Consider the following 22,449-nt stretch of genomic DNA (forward strand, 5'->3'; position numbering starts at 1 on the left):
TTCTGGCCGTCCTCTGGCTCAGAGGGAAGGCTCTGTTTGTCAGAGGATGCACATAGACACACACAGAGCTGATATGCAACGAAAAGATAGCAGTAGACACACACATACACACACACACACACAAAGAGAAGAGAGGTCGCCTGGAGGTGAAGTCAGAGGGCCAAAGTGCAGTTGTACTGCTCCCTAACGATTGCAGTGTAAACCCACAACCACTTATGTACAAACTAAGAAGATGGTCAAAAGTTAAATTTTGGAGTCCTCACCTGAGAGACTTCCTCCACGCTCTAAATGAGCCCCTGAACAGGAACGCTGTTTAGGTAATCATAACATTGTTGTCCCCGTCTACATAATAAAAAGTGTTTACTAATGACTGTGCACTGGTATGTAAACTTAGCGAACTTTTATTCCGCTACTCCGCTCAAAATAGATTTATGTTTGCTTATGTTGCAAAAGTTTATACTGTATGTTTTAATAACATTGCCAGCATTGTCCAGGACTAGCTTAGTGTTTATTTTTACACAAAGTAATGAATTAAGATGAAAGGGAAGAGATTAAACTGAAATTGTGAGCCACCCAAATTAATTTCTTGGCTGATAAAGTTCAATACCTTCTGAAAACATACTGAGGAAATAGTAAATGCAATATGAATTTGAAAAATAATAAAACCTCTCTGAATACTTCAAAAAAGCAATAAAACCTGGTAACACATTTGTGGATAATTCAACGAAATGACATTTTTACAACAACAAAACGTTCTTACTTTGCTGCAGAGGTGATGTAACTTGTAGAGAACTAAAGGAAAGTGTTCGAGTACAGCATTTCTCTGCCTACTTCCACTGAGAAAACAAAGCACTGCAGAACTGCTGCTGAGGCTTTACGTTTGGGAGACTGTCAAACATCTTGCTGCAGCCAGATACTGCATGGCAGTGTGTGTGTGTGTGTGTGTGTGTGTGTGTGTGTGTGTGTGTGTGTGTGTTTACTGTAGCCTTTACCTGTCCACCGAGCTGTTTCATTAGAGGTTGTAGTTCACTGAATAGGTCATATCCTTGGTGGAAGAACGTCAGGTGGGCATACATGAAAGACAGCATCTGCAGAAAGGACAGTGAAAGGTCAGAGAGCCGAGAGGGTAGGCACATTTGATGTGTAAGAAAAGTGTACTTACTGATTTCAGGATTTCTGATCTTCTCTTGGATTGTAGCACATTGATCTGGAATGCACACAAAAAAAAAAAAACTGTGAGAAGGAGGAAGGAGTTTTTATCATTGATGCTTTTCGGTGATACTGAAATAAGGAAAACAATCAATTCTTCACATGCGAGAGACAATTAGCAAGAAAAATATACAACAGAGAACAGAATCAATTCTTAAGAAGAAAAGGGCACATGGAGGAAAGCAGCCGAGTGTGAAATGAGTTACAGTATCACTAAAGTAGAAACATCACATCATCAACCAGAGCATTAGTGGACAGTAGTTCCTAGTAGCGGCACCAGGGGGAGCTAAACGCCTCATGTTCAACCCAGGGAAGCTGCTGTAGCTTGTCTCTGTTATCATCTACATCAGTGCAGTGCAGCATTCGATGTAACCCTTGTCTGTCTATCAATCTCTCTCTGTCTATGTGTATGCATGCGTTGGGGGGGGGGGGCAGACATTTCCTCATCTCCTGCTAATTAGCATTGTGTAGCTGATGTGGTCTGTGAGGTTATCTTCTTATGTTAATGTTGTCGAGTAGTGATGAATTATGGCAGGCTGTAAATACAGACATGTGACGCTAGCTGGCCTCGACGGGAACTAATAACTTCTGTGTGACAATACAGTCAGGCCTCGCTCAGGGAAGCAGCTTGTCTTTAGCTTCTTCTTTCTGGTCCTATGGCTGCTCCAGTGGTTTTCCTTTTGTGGCCAGGAAAGCAAGGGACACCACACTTTGATCCACTGAATAATAAAAGCAGTATTATTTTGGCTGTAGATTGTAAGGCTCTTATCCTTGGCAACACTCACCACACTTGTGTTTATACACAGATTTAACGCCCATCCAGGGAAGGAAGCTCCCCCCCCTACACCCCATCTCCTTGCCACAGCGGCTGATGCATCACATCGTTTACAAGCCCCCTCCCTTTCTCTATTACAGCCAATTAGCAGTTTTGACTGGAGTGGCAACTCTGAACGATGGTTGTTGTAACTGGCAAAGTGGATTATGGTGTCAACAAACAACTGCCACAAGCTAAATTTATGAGCATTTGGTTGGTAATTGGTTGGTAAGTTGTGGTAATTCCACACTTGTAAGAGTGTGAGGACAAAAAGTTTGAAAGATTTAGGCTTAAAATATTCACTATTCAGGCATGAGAAATTTCAGGTTTGTTACGTTTTGTAGACATACAACTATCGATCTCTACTAAAAGTTAACTGTACTTCTGCTCTTCTGTGATTTGTGTGTATTTAAATTTTAGGCATTTGTTTGTTTGTTGGAGGTCAAGATTAAGTCTGTATTATTTTTTACTGCATGGTGCGTTTTTCATCTTACAATTTTCATCTCACAGCTGCATTTACTTGTAGTTTTTTCTAGGCTTGACTAACAGCCAATAAAGCGAACTCAAAGTTTCAAGTTCAGTATTTTATGATCGAGCTCTACGTGGCACAGCAGGGTAAAACAGCCGTGCTCCGATCTTAAACTGTCATGAATGCAAGTCTGGCTTAGAGCCTCTCTCATATATTTTCTTCTCCCTCTACCATCTTGCATGTCACTGTAAACTGTGCACTGTATAATTAAGCAAAAATGCCACAAAAACAATCTAAAAAGAACAAAAAAAAATAAAGCTAAAGTCTGTCTCAAATGTTTCCTGCAAGCACAGCGGCAGAAGTTAGCACCATTTTAAAAGTGCTGACAGCACTAACGAAATGTAAAACTTTATAGGAGACCCACTTAAATCAGCTGTGCTAGCTGCTGGGCTTATAGATTTCCAATAAGCAGACTACCAGGCAAGATAAAAAACTCGACTAATTTCTCACAGGCCAGCTTCATTTTATGAGAGTGATTATGCAGAGGGCCACTGGAGCAGACTGCCAAACCTATTTTGAAACCTGCTTTTGGGTTTCTTTCAAAATCTAATTTTGGAGCAAACTGTGTCCACAAAGCATTGTCTGTTCTTTTGGAGTGAGACTCAGTAATGGGGCTAACAGCTTCCTTATCAGAAAGCACAAAGCATTCATCAGCGCTACTTTGCGCCAAGAGGAGAGACCAGGCGCACAGCTGATGTGTTCAGTTTTCACTGCGAAAGGTCAGAGTACAAGACATTTGTGTGGGTCTGACAGAAAAAAGGTAGAACAGACCCAAACAGGCCCGAATTTAAGAGAGGAGAGCACAAAAGGAGATGTACGGTTTCTAAAACATGACTCATTTTAATACCAGTAGCTTTTCTTCAAATATTGGATATATTTAGCAGTATTCTTCAAGTGCAGTTAGACCAGAAAGGTTTTTTTGTTTGTTTGTTTTCGTATGTGCTTCTTCTTCCTCCTCCTCCTGCTGCTTTCTTCCTAAAAATATGAATCACTTCTCCACCACAGCGCTTCATTCAACACAAATGCTCAGTGGTCACAAAGACAATGTGCAACGCTTTTTACGAATTTTAATCCCTTGATAGGTTTAGTTAAAAACATGAGGAGACAGCAGCATTTTGTCCATCTATTAATATAAAGTGTTGTATGTGCACCAACTGTGGAAAAAAAATCTTTGATAGAACAATAAACTACTGGGTGATTAATAAGTGCACATAGATGTAGTATTCCACCACCTACTATCACATCACTGTTCATGCTAAGAAAAACATCTTTCTCTTCTACTAGTCCTGTTGACACTGCTCCAGCTAATTCAATTGCTGCTCCCAGTGTCCTGTTGGTGCATATTTCTGAGCCAAATCCACTCTGATGTGTTATACTGGAACACGGCAAGTGGATGAGCATCACTTTTTTATGTAACAGAAGCAGACACAGCTGATGTTCGCTCTTCTCTGTGCTACATCAGCGTTTTCAACCTGACTTAGCATATTAGGTTCCATATCCAAACCCATGTTGGCTGGGGTGCACAGAGAAATGTCGTATGTGATGGTGTGTAGCTGAGCATTTTTTATTTTTTTTTAAAGCTTCCCTCTTGAAATCCGCATGTCAGCACTCTACTGCTATAAAAAGTTACATATGCTGGAAAATGTGAAATAAAATTAGACTCAAAGCATCAAAGGATGATTACAGCATGTACTGTAATAACAGTCACAGCTTTTTCTATCATTCGTTTTTAGCGCACTTTAAGTGCAAGTATAAAGAAATAACCAGCATGCCACTTCAAAGATTCTGAGCAACTCAGGACTTAAGTGAGTTGTACCTGTAAAACGTAGTCGAGGACGATGTGTCGGAAGCACTTGCGTGTGGCAGTGAGGATGTTGGTGGCCTCCTCCACCTCGTGCTGCTTGTTGCGGGGAGCCTGGGCGTTCTTGATCAGTGCCGCCTCCTTTTCCTCACTCACTTTGTCAAACTGCTTCTTGGCTTCTTTGAACTTACGTAGGTCACTGATGATGGAAATGAGCACAGAGATTATACCGTTCATAAAGACAAATTAGACTCAGGGCTTAATGTAGTTAATGTAGTGTAGTTTGTGGGAGTGCAAATGGGAACACTGAGTTTGTAAATGCAATCTAAAATACTAATTTATTCATTCATAAGAGACAACAAATGTTTCACACATTGGTTTTTCAGGAAGTCTTCTGCAGTTGCACTACAAATAAGTCTTGTTACTTGAGCTGCGTGGAAAAGTAGTACGACAGCTTTTTCACACAATTCAGGGATCAAGCTTAATGGGTTTTACAAACTCTGTGACCTCAGACAAAAAAGACCTCTCCCTTTGTTGTCAACAATCCTGTGAGGGGAAAGGTCAAATGTTAGAGGAAGTTAAGTTATCTCTGGATATGATGCAACACAACCATGGCCACAGAGGTTGATTTCACAAATCTTGGTCAGCTGCAAAACCAAGGAGGTTAAAACACAAAAAATGATTGGCTGAGACTATTTAACCCAGGTCTTGTGCTGCGTCACTGTGAGTGACTGGGCAGAAGCACTTATCTTGAGGAGGAGGACAAAGCGCTGAAACTCTGCGCCCCAAATTTGTTCTCGGCCCTGTGATTAACATTTAAGTGTGCGGCAAGATAGCGAGTAATTATGATGGAACATGTTTCCCAGCTTTCTCTGAGAAGAACGGGTGCTGCTGATGTGGGAGTTTAGCCCTGGTGGGCAAAAGCTGCTAATCCTTATAATGAAATAAACCAGAAGGCCCCACTGCTTCCTGCAATTCTAATACAGCACTGGATTCCAGGCTGCTTGTATAAGACTTCAAACAGGGAGACAGGAGGTCTTGATTCGCATGAAAATATTATTACATATTATATATACAGATGTAATTTAGTGTCCTTGCGTGCTTTGTCCAAATCCTTTGCCCATCAGATATGTGAAGTCCCTTCAGCTTCTACTTTACATTCAGAGTATTTCCAGAGTGAGCTTTCTGTATTCAAAACACTTTAAACTTTCCTTACAGGGTGTACTTGAAGTACAAGTACATTAAGTTTACCTCAGATATCTCCAGGGTTTATCATTTTAAGCTGATTTGAATACATGAGTAAAAAGTAAAACTGCTGTGGCTTCTTCTCACAGAGAAACGGCACAAAAACTAAATGTAGGTCATTCTTCAACAGCTCAGACTGCTCAGAGATATGATCAGCTTTATCCATCTTTATTCAATTAATACTCACTCTTTGACAAATGTTTGAAGCTGGGTCTTGATTGATCTCTGGGCCTGATCGAATAATATCTGTGAAGAAAGAAATAAAGAGTAAATGTTTTCTGTCTGACAAAATAGCTTCTCTCTAGTTAGTTGAACGATTCAAGCATGAAACGCCTATGGACACTTTTCTAGGAAAGCAGCAAAAAGCTGAGAAATGTATTCACTTTCCACTCCATGGGACGTTTTTCAGGTCAACATCCAGCACCTCTGTTTGGGAGGATTTGTGTTAACATCATAGGGTGCAATTAGGCAGCTAAATTTACACAAACAAGCTGACTTTGTAAACTCCCCTCATAAAGACATAAACACGAGAAATGACGTGATTTGCTTATTCTTGGTAATGAGTCATACGGTCATTAACCTGCATGCTTCCTTAAAAATGCGCTGCCAAGGAAAAGGCCTGACAAAAACATCTATCTAAACGGAGCTTCAGTGAGATTTCATGGCCAGACAAGACAATATGAGCACTGTGGCCGGGAGAGGCTCCCAGTGACAAACAGATTGAGCACTGTGTCTGAGTGGATCATGTGCTGAAAGATCGCTGAGTGGCAAAAAACCTATCCGACAGTCAGCTGACGTGACCGCAGTCTCCACAGTTGAGTCATAGTCGCAGGCCTGCACTATGGCCCCTGGAGGCTTTTAGGGGTCTAGTCAAGGAAGTCAATAAGAGGAAAGAGAATCCACTGTGGGATTATGGTGAATCGTCCACCCTGCGGATTTTTGGAATTCTAAGACATTTAACCAGGGGAGTGTTCAAGTCTGTCTGCAGAACCCAGGTCAACCAAACCTGGACAAAACTAGCCAAAACAAAAAAACACAAGACGTCTTCAAATTGTTTTACTTGTCTGATGTCATAATAAATCTAAATAAAAGTCCCTTTAACTTATTTTATCATCGTCTTGCTCCACTATCACTTGTACTGGAGCGTGTAGTAGCAGTAATGGTATCTATTAGAGATATACAGTCTTTTTAACATGTCATAGCAGTACAAATGTAGTTAACTATAATGACTGCAGCTGATTTAGGTGTGCCAGCGATAGGAGCCTTATGCTGTTACGTTGTTGTTCAGGGACACTTCATCAGAGCAGCGGCTTCATTAATGTTTTAAATTAAATTACGCCTGTGCAGTACACCTTTTCCTCCTATAACAAGCCAAAATGTCTTCCATGAATTAAGCCTGTTAATCAATAGTTTACTGTTCACATCAAAGTTATTAAAGTTGATGATGTAAATAAATAAAAACAAATGAATGATGCAGAGGTAACACGAGAGCAAAGTCCCCATCCACAACCACAATGATCATAACTGCAGCCTGCTTGTTTGTTCGAACATGTCTCAGTGTGATGCTGGCTGGGAACTCACTCTGAACACGTTATGCAAAGCAAACAGAAACAAGAGATGACAAGGGAGATTAAGAAAGTAACTTTCACTGTAGAAGAAAAGCCTCTAGCGTGCCCCGCGCATCCTTTGTGTTTGAGGGATTGATAATGAGAGGACAAACAGAGGAAAGTTGAGTCTTCATTTCTAAATGTCACTGTCATGCCTACAAGACTCTGACAGCTGAGGAGCCTAACTCTGGAAAAGAACAGCCACATAATCAGATCTGTCCGACCGGGCGTCTTGGAGAGTTTGGGTGGGGGTGGCAGGGACAGGCGAGGATACAACAAGGGATAAGGTGTCATGTTTGTTTATTGTCTGAGATCTTGTGCTTGGAAGTGGAGTGCGTTAGATGACTGTGCTGTAAAACTTGTAAAGCCCGCAGAATATGGAGCATAGAAGGATCTTGTTGTAAGATCCACATCATAAAAAAGGTGACCGTGACCATGTTTATCTCAGCAACACATGATTTATTCCAACAGATAAACACTCCACAACATGGGAAGCAGGGAATGGATTTCATGAGACAATCTTGGAGAAAATCCTCTCTTTGTCACATGGACTTAATGTGCTGGGGGCAGGCGCTTGGAGTTTTTGTGACAAGGAAGCTGTCCTGACATTTAAGTAATGTTTTAAGAATAAACATATTTTTTCTGACACAAAGGGTTTCCTTTTACTCACTTTTTATGGAGGGAAGTGTTTGCTGAGCAGAAAGGCAAGTTTTCAGCACATTTCACATTTTTACAGTAATGTGAAATCCCAACTGGAAACTGCTTACAGCTGCTTTCTTCTACCTCTGAGCAACCCCATGAAAGTAGATAAAGGTTAAATGTCTTGCTCAAGGGTACCCTCACATAATTGCTAATCCTCTATTAAGTGTTTCTTTCCACTTCCCTCTCTCAAACCACAACTGGCCACTCTCTCACAGGCCCCTTGTCTCTGTCTTGTAGTCTGCTGCGGTCCTTCCCAGCAGTAAATAAAAACTCTGACAGTTGAGGAGCTGTTCCAGTTTGTCAGCCCAGCTGAGTTTTGTCATCACCCAGGGGGGAAAATACAGAAGACAGACAATACATCCGGTTTCACATAGCAGTGATAGCATACCGTGTGATAGTTGATCATCTCCTGCAGGCTCTCAGCAAACTTTGTGAGACTGGACTGTGGGGAGAGAAGAAGGACGGCCATTAAGGCAGGCAGGGACGGGATGTCGCCATGTATTCTTACAACAATAAAACACAAATAATCTCACAGGGCAAACAATAAAAACTAGGCCTGTACTAAAACAAAGTTCTGCAAATAATGAAATGGGATGACATGCAAACCTCTACTGAATACAACATGACAGAATCTCCTTTGTCAGACAGGTATGGCTGCAAAGAAAATTGTCTTTTTGGAGAAACAATAGCACGTTGGGAAAGAATTCTTTTGGCCGAGTTACTCCCTCCAAACACATGCAGCGGCCGAGCTTCAAACTCGAGGGAGAGGCACTAAACGAAATACACAAAGGCAGACAGGAAGTGCCTGCCTTGACATGAAAAATTCATGTGAGAAAACACAACAAAACATCTGACCTCGACAAGACCCAGTGGACAGTACAAGGTTTTACGAGGACTTGTTTTTTTTTTTTTTTTGTTTGAAATTTAGATTTAATCTGGTAATGTCATCAAGGACAAAAACATTTCACTCAAAAGAGACAAAAAGGTAGTGTGTGCAACAAAGAGGAAGCACAGGCCTCTTTATATGTGGGAACTAGGAAGAAGTCAGTCATGGTCAAAAGAAGAAAGAAACAAAAAGACTATACACTGTAATAGCACCAATGTTGATGACTGTTTATGATTTAGATCAAGCCAGGTTTTTTTTTTTACTTTACCTCGATGACTTCATCTTTGGTAGACTGCTGGGCGAGCTCCCGGATCCCACTAACAAACTGCTTGTTGGCTGCATTGTAGGCTTTTCCGGCATCAATCATCCCAATACACAACTTCACCAACTAGGGAGAGAAAGAGAAAGAGGCAAATGCTTAGAGAGGAATTAAGAAATGCAGTAATAGACAGATGCAGAGAGAAGATGATAACACTTGAGTGAGAAGAAACAAGAAATAGAGGCGGTTATTTCATCAGGACATTTGCTCTTATTAAAAACAATTGGAGTTTGCTGCTAAGAATAGATTGAGGAATCGTAGATTTGTGGAAGTTGGTGCTGCAGAGCATAAAACTAACACTGAAAAGCAAGATGCTTAGTTAGTTTCTTGGTAATTAACAACAAGCACTTCTTTCCTCTCTGACTCATTGGGGACAAAGATAATTCCAGGTTATGTAAACTCACAACAAACACTGGCTGTTCTCCATCCACTCCCACACAGGAGATGACACATAGCCTCAATGTGCCTCGACAGCCAGAGCAGCTAAATAACTCAAGTAAAAATGCAAATTTTAAGCAATTTCCTTGGCAGTTTAGCAAGTGATCGAAGGTTCATAAAGAATGGTAAAATACAAAATTCTTGTTTCTCCTTCACAACAGTTGACATTGGGTTTTCTCAGCAAAACTCAAGTAAATTAGGAGGTGGTATCAAAAAAAGAAATGAATGAGTGATATTAAACTAATTTAAATAATGCTGTCAATCAAAATGCTGTCCCAAACATGCATACAACTGTATTTGTAGCAAACGGTCAGAAGGTAAAAGGTAACTTTAAAAGTGACCCATTAGGAGCTCGTCATTTAAGCAAGCCACTATTACATATCAGCAGGTCTTCATATGGTGGAGTAAAATCTTTCACTAACGATCAAAGTCTGCATTTCCTCTTTCTTGTTGTTTTTTCTGTCTCATCCTGTTGTTGGTGCATCACTGTCCACCATGACAACTTATGTTTTTCTCTATAATATTCGTTAAAACATTTATATAACCTTTTTCATTTAGCCTAAGGTACTTCAAACCTAATGAAGTTAACTAATTTCAATTGACCTCAACCTAACCTGTAAGAAAATCCAAAACCTCATCTATAAGAAACCAGCTGGCCACTGCTGCAGTGTCCACTCTGTTAGGAATATAAGGTATCAGCACAGCTAAAAGTGCGTTTACGTTTGACGATGTGGCTCTCTGGGTGTCCATGTGTTGGAAGCTCCAAGAAAAAGTTGAACTCTAGTCTCTTAAGCGCCTTGTCTCTCAACTCCACCCATCAACACGTATACATACACAGACAGAGTCACACTACCACAGCCATACTCTCACACACACACTCTCGGAGCCACACTAATGCACACAAACACACCCACTCTACAGCAGATCCTTCCTCTCCAGAGGAAGGGGGGGGGGGGAGTGAGGCCGAGGCTGAGTCACAGAGGTGGGGTGAGGAGGAAGGTGAGGAGGAGGGTGGGAGACTGAGTCGAGGAACAATGAACTGGGATCTTCAACGCTCGAGATCTCACCCTCAGATAGTGAACACACTCTCAGCTCTGTGGCGATCAGCTGGGGGGTTGGGGGGGGGATTCGGGGCAGATTACAACTACTGATGAATGCTAGTTTGTTTGATTAGTCCATTAGACAAGAAGGTGAGTGAGATGAACTGTGCTGCAGCTCACTAGGAGTGAGAATGTAATCTGAACAACCTACAGAAGACAATGTCAAAAGTTATTAGCATTAAAAGGCAACGGTTCCCATGTTGGAGTTAGCCATTACTTAGAAAGCCAAGCATAACAAAATGAAGCCAAAACACACACAGGACAAGACAAGGGTTCATATTCGGCACTGAAGATGGCTAACTCCAACAGATTTCATATTTATGATTCTGACAAACAAAGTGTGCTTATTAGAATAAAAGATGACTAGGAATGAGGCACAGGTAAACAATACCTGCCAACCAATACAGTTTGGTTGGCAGGCAGTAGATTTGAAACACCGGTATGAGTCATGCTCTGAAGGAATTATAGCAAATTGTCCAATTGCAGTACACACTACAGTGTAATGGGTGGGTTTCTTCATATACTTTCGAAACACATACACACCCACAAGTGGAAGCCAGGTGTCTGTAGTAGAGTCTTACTCTAACAAGGCAATCTGCCAGGGGATAAACTGGGGACAGCCTAGGACCAACCTGAAACTTTCCACTTGCAGGATGGCTCCTGCGGCTGCCAGTTCACACTGTAGAACAAATGAACAATTAAGCAGTGTTTTTCATGGGTGGTACTCACTTTGTCGAGCTTGGATTCCAACTCGCACACATCCCCCTCCACTTCCTCTATGGTGGCTCTGTGGGGGAAAGAAAAAAAAAAAACACTTGAAATTGTATGTAACCGTGACTCAATACTATCAACTTCACAGACATTCATATGCCAGTTAGAAGACACACTGCAGAGAAACCCTTATGTAAAGAACATGAACTCCCTCTGTGCCAGTTTAGTTTACCTTTTTCCCCACATTTTTACCCATTTACCAGCTACATCCACTGTATACACACTAATGAAATAAGGTTTTAAAATAATAAAAAGCATTACAGCAGCACAGTTATCGCTGATGTTATATCTTGATTATTTTAACAGATTTGTGTGATCATCAAACATCTGCCTAATTGCTACATCTTGTATCAGCACCTTGATTTTTAAATATGAGGGTTAAAGTTAAATGTGACAATTTAGTTTCACCAACATGCCCATATTCTACAATTATAGCCAATTCTACAATTATACACTTCCAAGGCACTGACACAAGCACGTGCAGAGACACACACCATTAGAGGCGGCCAAACTGAGAGCTGCCATTTTGGGTAATGTCGCAGGGCTTGAGTCGGGTCTGGCATCCTGCCCTCTAAAACGTGACAAAGCACAGCTTGGTTCTCCACAGGATCTACAGCCTACAAGCATGTGACACGATCCTCCAGGACACGGGAGGAAGAAACCTCATCAAAGACCTCATCCCAGCTCAGGCTTGATGAATTAATCCCCACTAATTTTCGATAATAATCTATGCAGTTAAATATGTTACTGCAACCTTACTCCAGTGTAGGAAAGGTACATAAGCACCTGATAAGAGGATCTAATACTGTTCATGGAAAATGTAAAGAGGTAAAGCACAATAAAAAAGAGAAGTGCTACCACCACTAACAATGTCATAAAGTAGTTTAGCCTACTGAAGCATATGTCAGCAAGAAAGTTGCTTGCTGGGCTTGAACTCAGCCTAATAATTACAATATGAGAGCTGTTTGTGTTTATCCCCATAGTAATTACACATTAGGGTATGTTTGTGCTGCTTTTCTATCCTACAAAGTCAAAAACACTGGATTGAGTTCATAAGGTTCGAGCTGATGTTGCAGTCATTGATCACGGTCTGAGCGAAAAACAACAATGCAGGCACCACTGTAAGATTAACAGTGGGTGAGAGAAGAAAATATTTGTTGTACTTTATTCACACATTATAAAAACTGAATGTATGACACAGTGCTTCTTTTATCATCAATTATGTCCCACAGCCCAGATGTGGCTTTTAGATGATACATATTTCCCATTTTCAACAGTTTAGCAGTAATAATGTGCAGAAAGGCAAATTTACACCCCACAAAATGGGGACACTGGAATGGTTTACATCTAATGAAGCTGTTGCAGTACTTGTTTCTTTCTATTAATTTCTAGTAAAATGGATTATCTTGATTTCAGTCTCATTATGCTGTTGCCGTTGGTGTAAATCACTGGAGATAAGAACATTAATGTAATGCTTTAATGCAAATGTCATCATTTCCAGTCAAGGGAAAAGTCACAGCATATCGTGCAGCACTGTGAGTGTGGGAGTGTGTGTGCGTCGTGTGTCAGTATGAAGCAGAGGGATTAAGAGTGACACCCTGCAGCAGCAGTGGATGGCATTCCCCAAACCCCCTCCAGCTGTTTGTTCTTCCGTATGGTGTCACACTGACAGCTGCCAACATCTGGTCACTGTCAGAGAAAAAACTGACTGAGCCGGCTGAGTGCTTTGGTGGTGGGGTCAAGGAGTTCTGTGTACAAGTATACATTTCTTTTTACTGTACGTACATAACATGTTTTAATCTGTTAAAAAAATAACTGATTTAACTGTGCGGAAGATATTAGAGAGTATCTGTGCACGGGAGCACCAATATCTTCAATGTAACCAAGATAAGGTCAGGCAGAATGCTGATTGGCGACAAACCAATATCGGGCTGCGTGACAGTCTGGCCTCAATGCTGCCAAGAATCTACCCTTCCTAAATCCTTGACAAAAACACTAAGCCCCACTATCTTAAGGAGGGGCGCTCCATTCCTGAACCTGAGCTCAAACTAAGCTGGCTGGTTAATTTTTGCCAGGGTTGAAATGGATCTATGATTTATGACGATCGGTTAGCTGGGTATGCTGCCAGGTGGCAAAATAAGCTATACTCAGCTCGAATACTTTGATCAACACTAACATAAACTTGAAAAGCATGACAACGCTTGCCTAAGAGAAAAGGCTTCCCAGATGGTGGCGCTGTCACCGAGTTGCATCATTGTAGTGTTAATTTTTATGAGATTGTTAACAAGCCAAACACGGTGGAATCAACTAAAGACTTAAGTTGACAGGGAGGGCACAGACAGCGTCAAAGGCAATAAAAAGGTTGCCTCTCTTGCAGAGACAATAATCCTGTCCTGTTTGTTTTTGTCAAGACCTAAAGGCAAAGTCCATGTCTTTGATGAATCACCCAGAATCAGGACTGTTCTGCTGACAGGCTCTAGTGTCTGACTTCAAGGTAATCTGGTCTGTTATTTTCCTGTATTTATAAACTAAGCATTTTACTGGTACAAATGCAGTGACTACAACAGTAGTGAGTACAAGCTGTAATCCCCGGCTCGCCAAATTTACCACCAACCAGAGGGAAGGGCTAAAGCAGTCACAGAGCAGCATGTCCCAGATTAGACTTCCCTGGAAGATCTGGGTGCGATTTTATGAAAAACCATAAGGCAATAGGGTAATTACAGATATTATCCCCTCACAAAAGCCACTAAGCAGATATGTAAGACTTTGAATCCAGGAATACTCTATTATTCATTCACTCAGCAACGCCTATCGCTTTGTCCTTGACAGAAGCACTTGACATGATTTACTCAGGTGTAGCTGCTCTTGGGCAAACAAAAAGACACCTTTAGTGGCAGTTTTCAGATGTGAATGTGTTTAACTGAGAGTATCGAAGACAAGATGTCGTGCACAAGATCAGGCGAACTCAGCCATCTATACCCTGGAAAAAATTTGCCTTGGAAATCTAACTCAATCCTTTGTCAGTCAGTCACTCCCCGGCTTTGTGTGCAACAACGAGAACATGACTATTTTCTTCTAATCTCGTAACTTGAGCCTGCAGGGTGAACTTGTGAAAGTGCTGACAGAGGATAAAAAAAGGAGGGGCTCTGGCAAAATGAAAATCTGGGCCATTGCCTCACAGCTCTGACCTTGGAGCATGGCCAACCTGAGTCTGGATAATGAGCAGAAGAAGAAAGCATGAGAGAACGACAGACACAGACTTTTCTACCACACAGTCACACACTTCACAAGAAAATATGTGATGATACAGGCTTTAGACAAAAATACACTACAATTACATAAATCCACAGTGCAAATCACCTACACACAGTGTATAGACATATATATAGAGAGAGAAAGAAGACAGCATCAGCAGTCCTGAGCCTGGCACTTCACCTGATATTGATACTCTGACTGCTGACCAGCACTATTTCCGTGGCTGGTCTTTGCCAGGCTGAGAGATTGATTTTACTGAAAGGTTCCCAAATGGGGCCCTTGGTTTCTGGTCGGGTTGTAACAGCATGCAAAATATGATACATACTTCTCAGTCGGGGTCACAATTCCTCTAGAATATCTGTATCTATTTTGAATAATGTAAACACTTTCATTTGAAGCTTGAACCACCTGAAACTTCAATGAAATAAAGGTGGCACTGCAAGGCCTCCATCTACGACTGCCTGAACAAAGTGAAAGTAGAACTTTGGAAGGACAATTTCCCTTATGAATGTGTAGGTCAAGAGTTTATTATACCTATAGTACTGCTTGGCTTTTCAGGCATATGGCAGTTTATCTCGGGAATCGAGATAAACATGGACACAAAGTTCCCGGCCCGAACTGAATCTCCTTGGTAATGACTAGCCAAGAGCACTAAGATCTGCACGGGTTTATAAACTATAGATTATTTGAGTTAAAGAAAATCACAAGATGAGAGCCAAAGCTGTCACATACATGCATTTATGTCTGTGGATGGCCATGAGAAATCATCTTCATGGTCTCTGTCAGTCAGTCCAGAGGTTATCTGAACACTCTCAGACATGAGAAAGCCATAGAAGATCAGAGATGTAGCCATCACATCCAACTTTAACAAAAAACAATTTCTTTTCTAGTGATAAACAAGGACAAAGTGAATAGGGGGCTTTTATTTTCCTAAACTATTCAGACGCACTTAGATTCAGAGTCACATAGTGATATAATGTTATCTCTGCATTGCATTATGGCGTCAATAAGCTTGCATCTCTCAACAGCCCACATAGTGTGATAAAGTAGGCTGTGTGACAAGCAGACAGCCTGGATGATGCAGGTTTTCTGCTCTTAGCTTCTGAAGATAGAAAAGAAGCAGCAGACAAGTAAGGTGCACTTTATGTGGTGAAGTTATAATCAGAAGATAATCTCAGCTCACTGAAGCCAATTCCAAAAGACCAGACGACAGTCATAATATGACATTTGGGGTTAACCTTCAAGTGTTTTGCAGCAGCAGCATCACCATCACCATCATTTTGTTTTCAAACAGGGAATGGAGTCCTGTTATCAAACATACAAATCTTATTGTTTGGTCCACTATATTCAGTGTTTTTGTATTTCATTTATTCAGGCTGCTCGACTACAGAGCACAGGATCGGTTTTGGACGGTGTTTGAGGGACCTGAGAGCCTGTAAGGTGCTTTAGATGCAGCTATGGATTTTGAAATGTATTTAATTTACTTTTTCTGATGTTTTTATGAGACATGTCATGTCTAACAGCCGGCTTTCAAAGTCAAATTCTTCTTATGAGCTGCAATTACAGATTATTTTCGTTACATTTTAAACTGCATATTATTTTACTAATTCACCGATACATTTTTTAGCGTGTGGCCCATCACATTTTCCCACAACTCAAAGTAATGTCTTCAAGTTGCTTGTTTTATCTGATCATCAGTCCAATTTTAATGGTAGTCAAGCACTTGGTCGTGTTTCCGTGTTTGTTCCGTCGTGTGTGAATGGACACTTGTGGTTTTCGAATGAGTTTGAATGCAATCGAACCACCTCTAAAATTCATCCTGCCTTCTGCCTGAACAACACAGTAAGAAAGGACATGACAGCTCCCCAGAAGTGAAGCCAAAACATCTTGATCACGCCTCAGTTGCTGGCTGCAGTATAGGTCATAAACTCCACCCCCTCCATGTTAGCAGATGGGCTACACACAAAAAAAAAAATCAAAGTACATGTCAAATAAAAAGGTTTCTGTCATTTTAGGTAGTTCTCATCATGCTGGTGTATGTTCAAGTGTTCATTTTCCGTGGTTTTTGATTAGTTATTTGAATATTTAAAAAAAAAAAAAAAAAAAAGAGTTGTGGCAGCATTATTGACAGTTATAGGTTGGATTTCGATACCTTGGTTCCAGCTACAATCTGTGCAGAAATGGCATCGTCAGCACAATATGACGGCGCCTGCATCCAGGATATTTTGGCTTAATTTTTGTACAGTGTGATGAAGTGGAGATACTTCATCCATGTTTATATACGGTCTATGATAATGGTCATTTTCCTTCAAAATGACCTCAAACTATGAATTGAATATTAGCAAAAATGCTGCAAATTTTCTGCTCTACTCTCTACTCTCAAATAGTTCTTCCTCTAATTAACCAATTGTCACAGAAAACTGTATTAAACAAGTAAGTGTTATAGACTTCATGTGAGCAGCCTCCAGTATATTTGCTGTGACTACACAGTGTCTCGTTTTACTCATTCAGCACCAAAGAGAAATCATATCCGCCACACTTGTTGACCTTTACTTTAAGAGAGGACTCTCCCTCTGTGACAAAGCTACAGTGGAAAGAGTAAAACCCAACAGAAAAGTAAAAAAACAAGAGCAACATATGATTACTAGCCTTTTCACTAAATGGAGCAATATAAATTAGGGAACTAAGACATCGGAGTTGAAGTGCTGTTTGGGTGTGAGGGTGAAGCTGGGGCTAAATAAAGACAGACGTGTGGTATGAAGCAGACTACAGCCCATGAGGAGAAGAGGGAAAAAAAGGCTGCCTTGTAAACCACATCAGTGAGAAAGAGGCCAATTCAGCATCACTGAGGGAATGTTTGGGTCTTATTTCGCTTTAAGTTGACCAAGATCACGCAAAGGGACACTGATCTACACAGTATATTCCAGACAGAGGTCCATAATACATCTAGAGGAGAAGCCACCTGTGTTGGTATGGTTAATAAAATCTGAGATTGCAACACTGTTATTTCAGATCTCCTCACTGCAATTAGCTGACATATCACATAGTATGAAACTGCTACATTATTGCTTTTTAAAACGTTCTGCTTCTTTAGAAACTCTATTTGGTTATTAGAATGAGAATATAATCAGCTCTAAGCGATACTGAAAGATGTAACGTTATTGTCAGTTTACACAAAAAATTCATTTTGAGAAATTTACGCACAGATTGAACATACAGTTACACATATGACAGTTTCTATAGATGCACAAAACACATTACATTACAGTCACATTATACCCTCTGAGTCAGATCTCAGCAGCAGACTGACTTTGGTTCAGCAATAGGAAAAACTGACGTATGAAAGAATTCTTCTGCTTTTTTACGTTCACATGGAGGGACTCAAGGTCACCTCTTGGAGGGCAGAAGTTGGTATTGGCTGTTCAAAACATGCGAGGATTTAGAAGAGATCATGTGTGCACGTCTGAGCACACTCTTGTTATGAGTTGCTTGACAGCAGTGTACGACAGGTTAATCAATAATCTCCCTGCCAATTTGGAGTTGATTTTACAGTTAAACTTTCACAGATAGGCTGCTGAGCCAGGCTGTACTGCAGTACAGCATAACACTCAGAATCACTGATTTAAAAGAATAATAACCTGGCTACCAACTCCAGCTAGCTCTAAGCTCTAAGTCTAACAATGTAAATGCGCTGCTGTATCTTCTTACAAATAAATTAAATAGAATGAATTCATGATAGAGTGGCATCTAATAACACCCAGGTATTTGCATGTAGAGACTTTCTACATTGTGACATGTCACTGGAGAAAACTGACGATCAGGAGGAAGGCACAAAATAATTTCCTCTGTCTTATCGGCACCGATAATTAGCCTGTCAACACTGCACTGTCACGGTGGTACAGGCTAAGTGATGTTGAAGGAATGACTGTCACTGTCAAAACACTGATCAAACCAGTTATCAGTTATCAGACTTAATTCAGGTCAGGTTCCCCCATAGAGATCTGTATTGATTATTTTAGTTTAGTTAACTATCAAAAAATCAATAATGAAAAAAGAAAAAGCTCATCACACTTTCCCAGATGTGATAACAAAGGTGATGTCTTTAAATTGTTTGTTTTTGTTACTGTCCAAAATGTGAATATAGTCCATTTATAGTTATATTAAAATTTAAAATGGTACATTGAATCAGGGTGTCGACATGTATCGGCAGGTTGAATCTAAGACTTTTTAATAAAATAAATTCAATGCCACTTTTGCAATAAAAATATCAAATGTCAAAATACAGACATACAAACACACATCGTCAGTTCAAAGGTATAAGTAGGGCTAAATGACAATAACTGGTACAGTTATTTGTTGCAATACATTTATTATTGTGAAGATAATATATTTCTCCTTAATGATATTCATCACTACAATTGTCTTGCAGCTGGAGTCGCAGATGTGACGTGTGCAATAACAGGATGACAGAGACATCTGAAGCCAGCTCTGTCAAACATTACATTAGTGGAGTTCAGACCACATTAAATACAACAATACATTTTTAAGGCCTTCTCAAATAGAATTTAAGATAATTTAAGACAATAACAACACTGTTATTGTCGCTACGTTGAATAAACATCTGTATAAAATGGAGTTATTTTAGTAGTGGGTGACTACAATCCTTACGCTGCCAACAACCAACCAAACATTAAGGACAGAAACAGACAAAGCTTCAGATCTTTTCTGTGCCACTTGCCCCCCACCTGTTAGTCAGAGCTCTGACTGCATAGTAACATCTATAAAAACAGAGACACCTAATTCTTTTGCAATGATTCAGTGACCACGATCCAAAACAAAGAGTGCCGCCTCCCTGGCTCAGTGCGGCTGTTGGCAGCGGGCCAGCGGGCTGTGTGCACCCTGCATGCAGGAGTGAGGTGGTTGAGCAGGTTTGGTATTCACGCCGCCAACACAATAGAGTCTCCTGTGGTACTTCAAAGACATAAGCTGACACTCCAAGACCATCTGCTCTTTGCATATTTTTACTTTCCACCTCACTGCAAAATATTTCCTGATGCAGATGTTTGGGGGATTGGCTGGTCTGAATGGAAATGTGCTTCCACTGTACAGTATCTGAACAGCTATCTATTGTGAAAGCCATGCAGAGCTCAATGCAACCTTATTTCAGATTTTCAATTGTGAGGATTTGCTGCTTTTCTTTATCTCATGTGACAGCGAGCTGAATATCTTTGGTTTAAAGACAAAAAAAAGCTAAATGGAGACGTCACTGTGGGCTTGGGGAATATGGGCATTTTTCACAACCTTTTCACAGAAATAAACAGATTCATCAGAGCACAGATGGCCAGATATAAATTATGGTTAGCTTCAGCCTTAATGTCAATGTAACGGCAAGAAGCACAAGGCGTTTAAATAAAGTTTAATAGGCAGTGTTGCTGGCAAACAACTCAACACTTTGAATGTGTTAGCATGGATGGAAATGTGAAGAATAGGGAGAGCTCCAGAGCTGTGACGTAGATCCTGTGATTGTTAGAGAGCGGGGCAGCGGTGATGTGGAGGGGGGTCCTGCTGTGGTAAAACCCGACATTAGATGCACAAGCTTCAAAAACATCAACAAGATGAAGTCATTTCTTAAAGATAAACGGTTACACAGGCTCTAGGGAAATTCTGGCTGTAATGAAATAAGAAATACAACTTTGTATTTGCTGTCGAACGTCAGCCGTCCTACGTCATATGGAAGTCATAGGAAGGAAGCACAGAATGAGAGGGTGGGAGTCATTTTTCAGTGTCTGCAGTGAAGAGACTGTGATTAAGAAGTGAATATGTTAATGTGTTGACACTTTTACTCTGAAGGAGAGAAATATTTAAACATAATTTAAAATGTTAAACAGGAGTAACTTATTAGGCAATTATGTGCTAGAGGTGCAACTGCTCATTATTTTCACTGTAAATTAATATTAAATAATTCATCGTTTGCCCCACAAATGTCAAAAGTTGGTGAAAAATTCTCAAATTCCCCAAACAATTTCCATTGGTAAAAGAGGACGTCTTATAATGTCTTATTACACGGCTTGGTTGAATACTCCATTCTGATTGGTCAATTACAGCTTTCTGTTGTCTGTTAGTTCTATAAAACAGTTTGTTCCTGTGGAACAAACAGTTGAACACTGAAAGTTTTCAAAGAGAGAAAATCCTCATATTTGAGACGCTGGAATCAGACATCTGGTGTTTTTGCTTAAAAAATGACTTCCATCATTAATTAACTATCAAAATAGTTGATGAAACATTTTCTGCAGACTGACTATTCAATGAATCAATCAATTATAACTGAGTAGCTACAGTAATTCTCTTTGAGCTGCCACTACTCGGATAAAATAATGGTAACCTTGGAGGTTTAAGTGCATTATAATGTGTTTATTTTATTTACTATGCTGCCACAGTTAATGAAATACAACTGTGTGTAGTAGCACAATTACATCAGGACTACCATCAGTCCTCACACTTCACTAGCTGTTAATTACCTTTATTAATAACCATTAAAAAGGAAATGGACCGTAGCTCAATTAGATCAAACTGCAACAAGCCCAGCATGCTAACAAGCCTGCAGTTTGACTCCCGTGGGAATGTAATGAGGGTGTATCGCAGTGTGAGCGCTCCTCATCAGGCTCTGGGTCTGTATTAGAGACGACTGCCAGTGATCTGCTGGCTCTACAGCTGCTGTCAATGACTCAGGGGAAACTGCGGCCGGGGGCTGTTCGACCGGTGACTTCATGTCATGGCGCTCGGCCAAACTCAGAATCTGCAGAAATGATCGGGGGCGAGCAATCTTGTTATCATGATTCAGATGCGAGTGAAGACAGGGGAAAAAGTTGCAGCTAATTACAGAGATTACCTCACTTCTGGGCAGCTAATGTCTACTAGCTATAAAAACACATCCATCCTTGAGGTTTTATTTATCAATCTCTTGGAGTTACGCTGCCTTTTGTGGCCTATTTAGAAACAGATATTCTCACATTTCAGCTCCACAAAGTTTTGCTCAACTGGAAGGAGATTACGCTAAATGACCAATGCAAACAACACACTGCTAACTTAATGTGAAATATATATTATATCAATTATGATCTGCTTTGATAGAAAGGCATATTAAAGTATGTAAAACAATTACTCTTATACATGCGTGAAGAAAAGCCACGATCCTCTAAAGAGAATTTTCAACTCTCATACTTGAAGAGGAGCCAGGAAAGGCTGAGTCTAATGTCTATTCTCAAGTGGAAAACTAGGCTACGAAGGTTTACTGCCAAAAATACATAATTTTTGCACTAGTAGATCTCTCCTCGAGGCTGAAAGCATGGTTTATGACCAAAGACAGCTTCCCAACTAAAATGAGGATGAGAGCAGAAAAAAAATATGTAGGGTGTGCCAAATTACCACTTGAAAACAACCCTCTCCACATTTGGGGGATCCATATTCTCTGGCACAAAGTTGAAAGCAAACACCAAAATGGAAACAGATGTTGAGCGAGCGAGAGCTGCTTTACACTGGTGTGTATTCCATGTTTTCATCCATTCTCTCTTTCTCTCCCGCTCTGTCCTCTTCTCTGGCCAAACATAACGAGTGGGGGATGGAAAAAATAAGAGCAAAACAATGGTGGTCGAAGGTGAAAAACTGCTGTGAAAATATCTGATATGTCCCAACCCATCGGGAGGAACCTACAGTGGAAAATATAGACAGAGATGGGTTTATGTGCTTACCAGGACTCTTGGTTGCAGAGGATCA

General features: G+C 40.6%; 1 protein-coding gene across 2 annotated transcripts in view; it reads right to left on the reverse strand.

Annotated features, from left to right (window-relative positions):
• The window catches only part of acap2b (ArfGAP with coiled-coil, ankyrin repeat and PH domains 2b), a 50,271-nt gene that overhangs the window by 24,974 nt on the left and 2,848 nt on the right, over window positions 1-22,449 (reverse strand). For both annotated transcript variants that reach the window (XM_070831979.1, XM_070831978.1), the window contains exons 2-8: window positions 11,380-11,437; window positions 9,062-9,181; window positions 8,296-8,349; window positions 5,786-5,844; window positions 4,369-4,552; window positions 1,163-1,207; window positions 993-1,088 (exon numbers count right to left, since the gene is read on the reverse strand). In XM_070831979.1, coding sequence (XP_070688080.1) covers window positions 993-1,088; window positions 1,163-1,207; window positions 4,369-4,552; window positions 5,786-5,844; window positions 8,296-8,349; window positions 9,062-9,181; window positions 11,380-11,437 — 616 coding nt within the window. The remainder of the gene's footprint in view (window positions 1-992; window positions 1,089-1,162; window positions 1,208-4,368; window positions 4,553-5,785; window positions 5,845-8,295; window positions 8,350-9,061; window positions 9,182-11,379; window positions 11,438-22,449) is intronic.

This window comes from Pempheris klunzingeri, chromosome 6 (assembly GCF_042242105.1).
Source record: "Pempheris klunzingeri isolate RE-2024b chromosome 6, fPemKlu1.hap1, whole genome shotgun sequence".
In the NCBI taxonomy this organism is placed as follows: Eukaryota; Metazoa; Chordata; class Actinopteri; order Acropomatiformes; family Pempheridae; genus Pempheris; species Pempheris klunzingeri.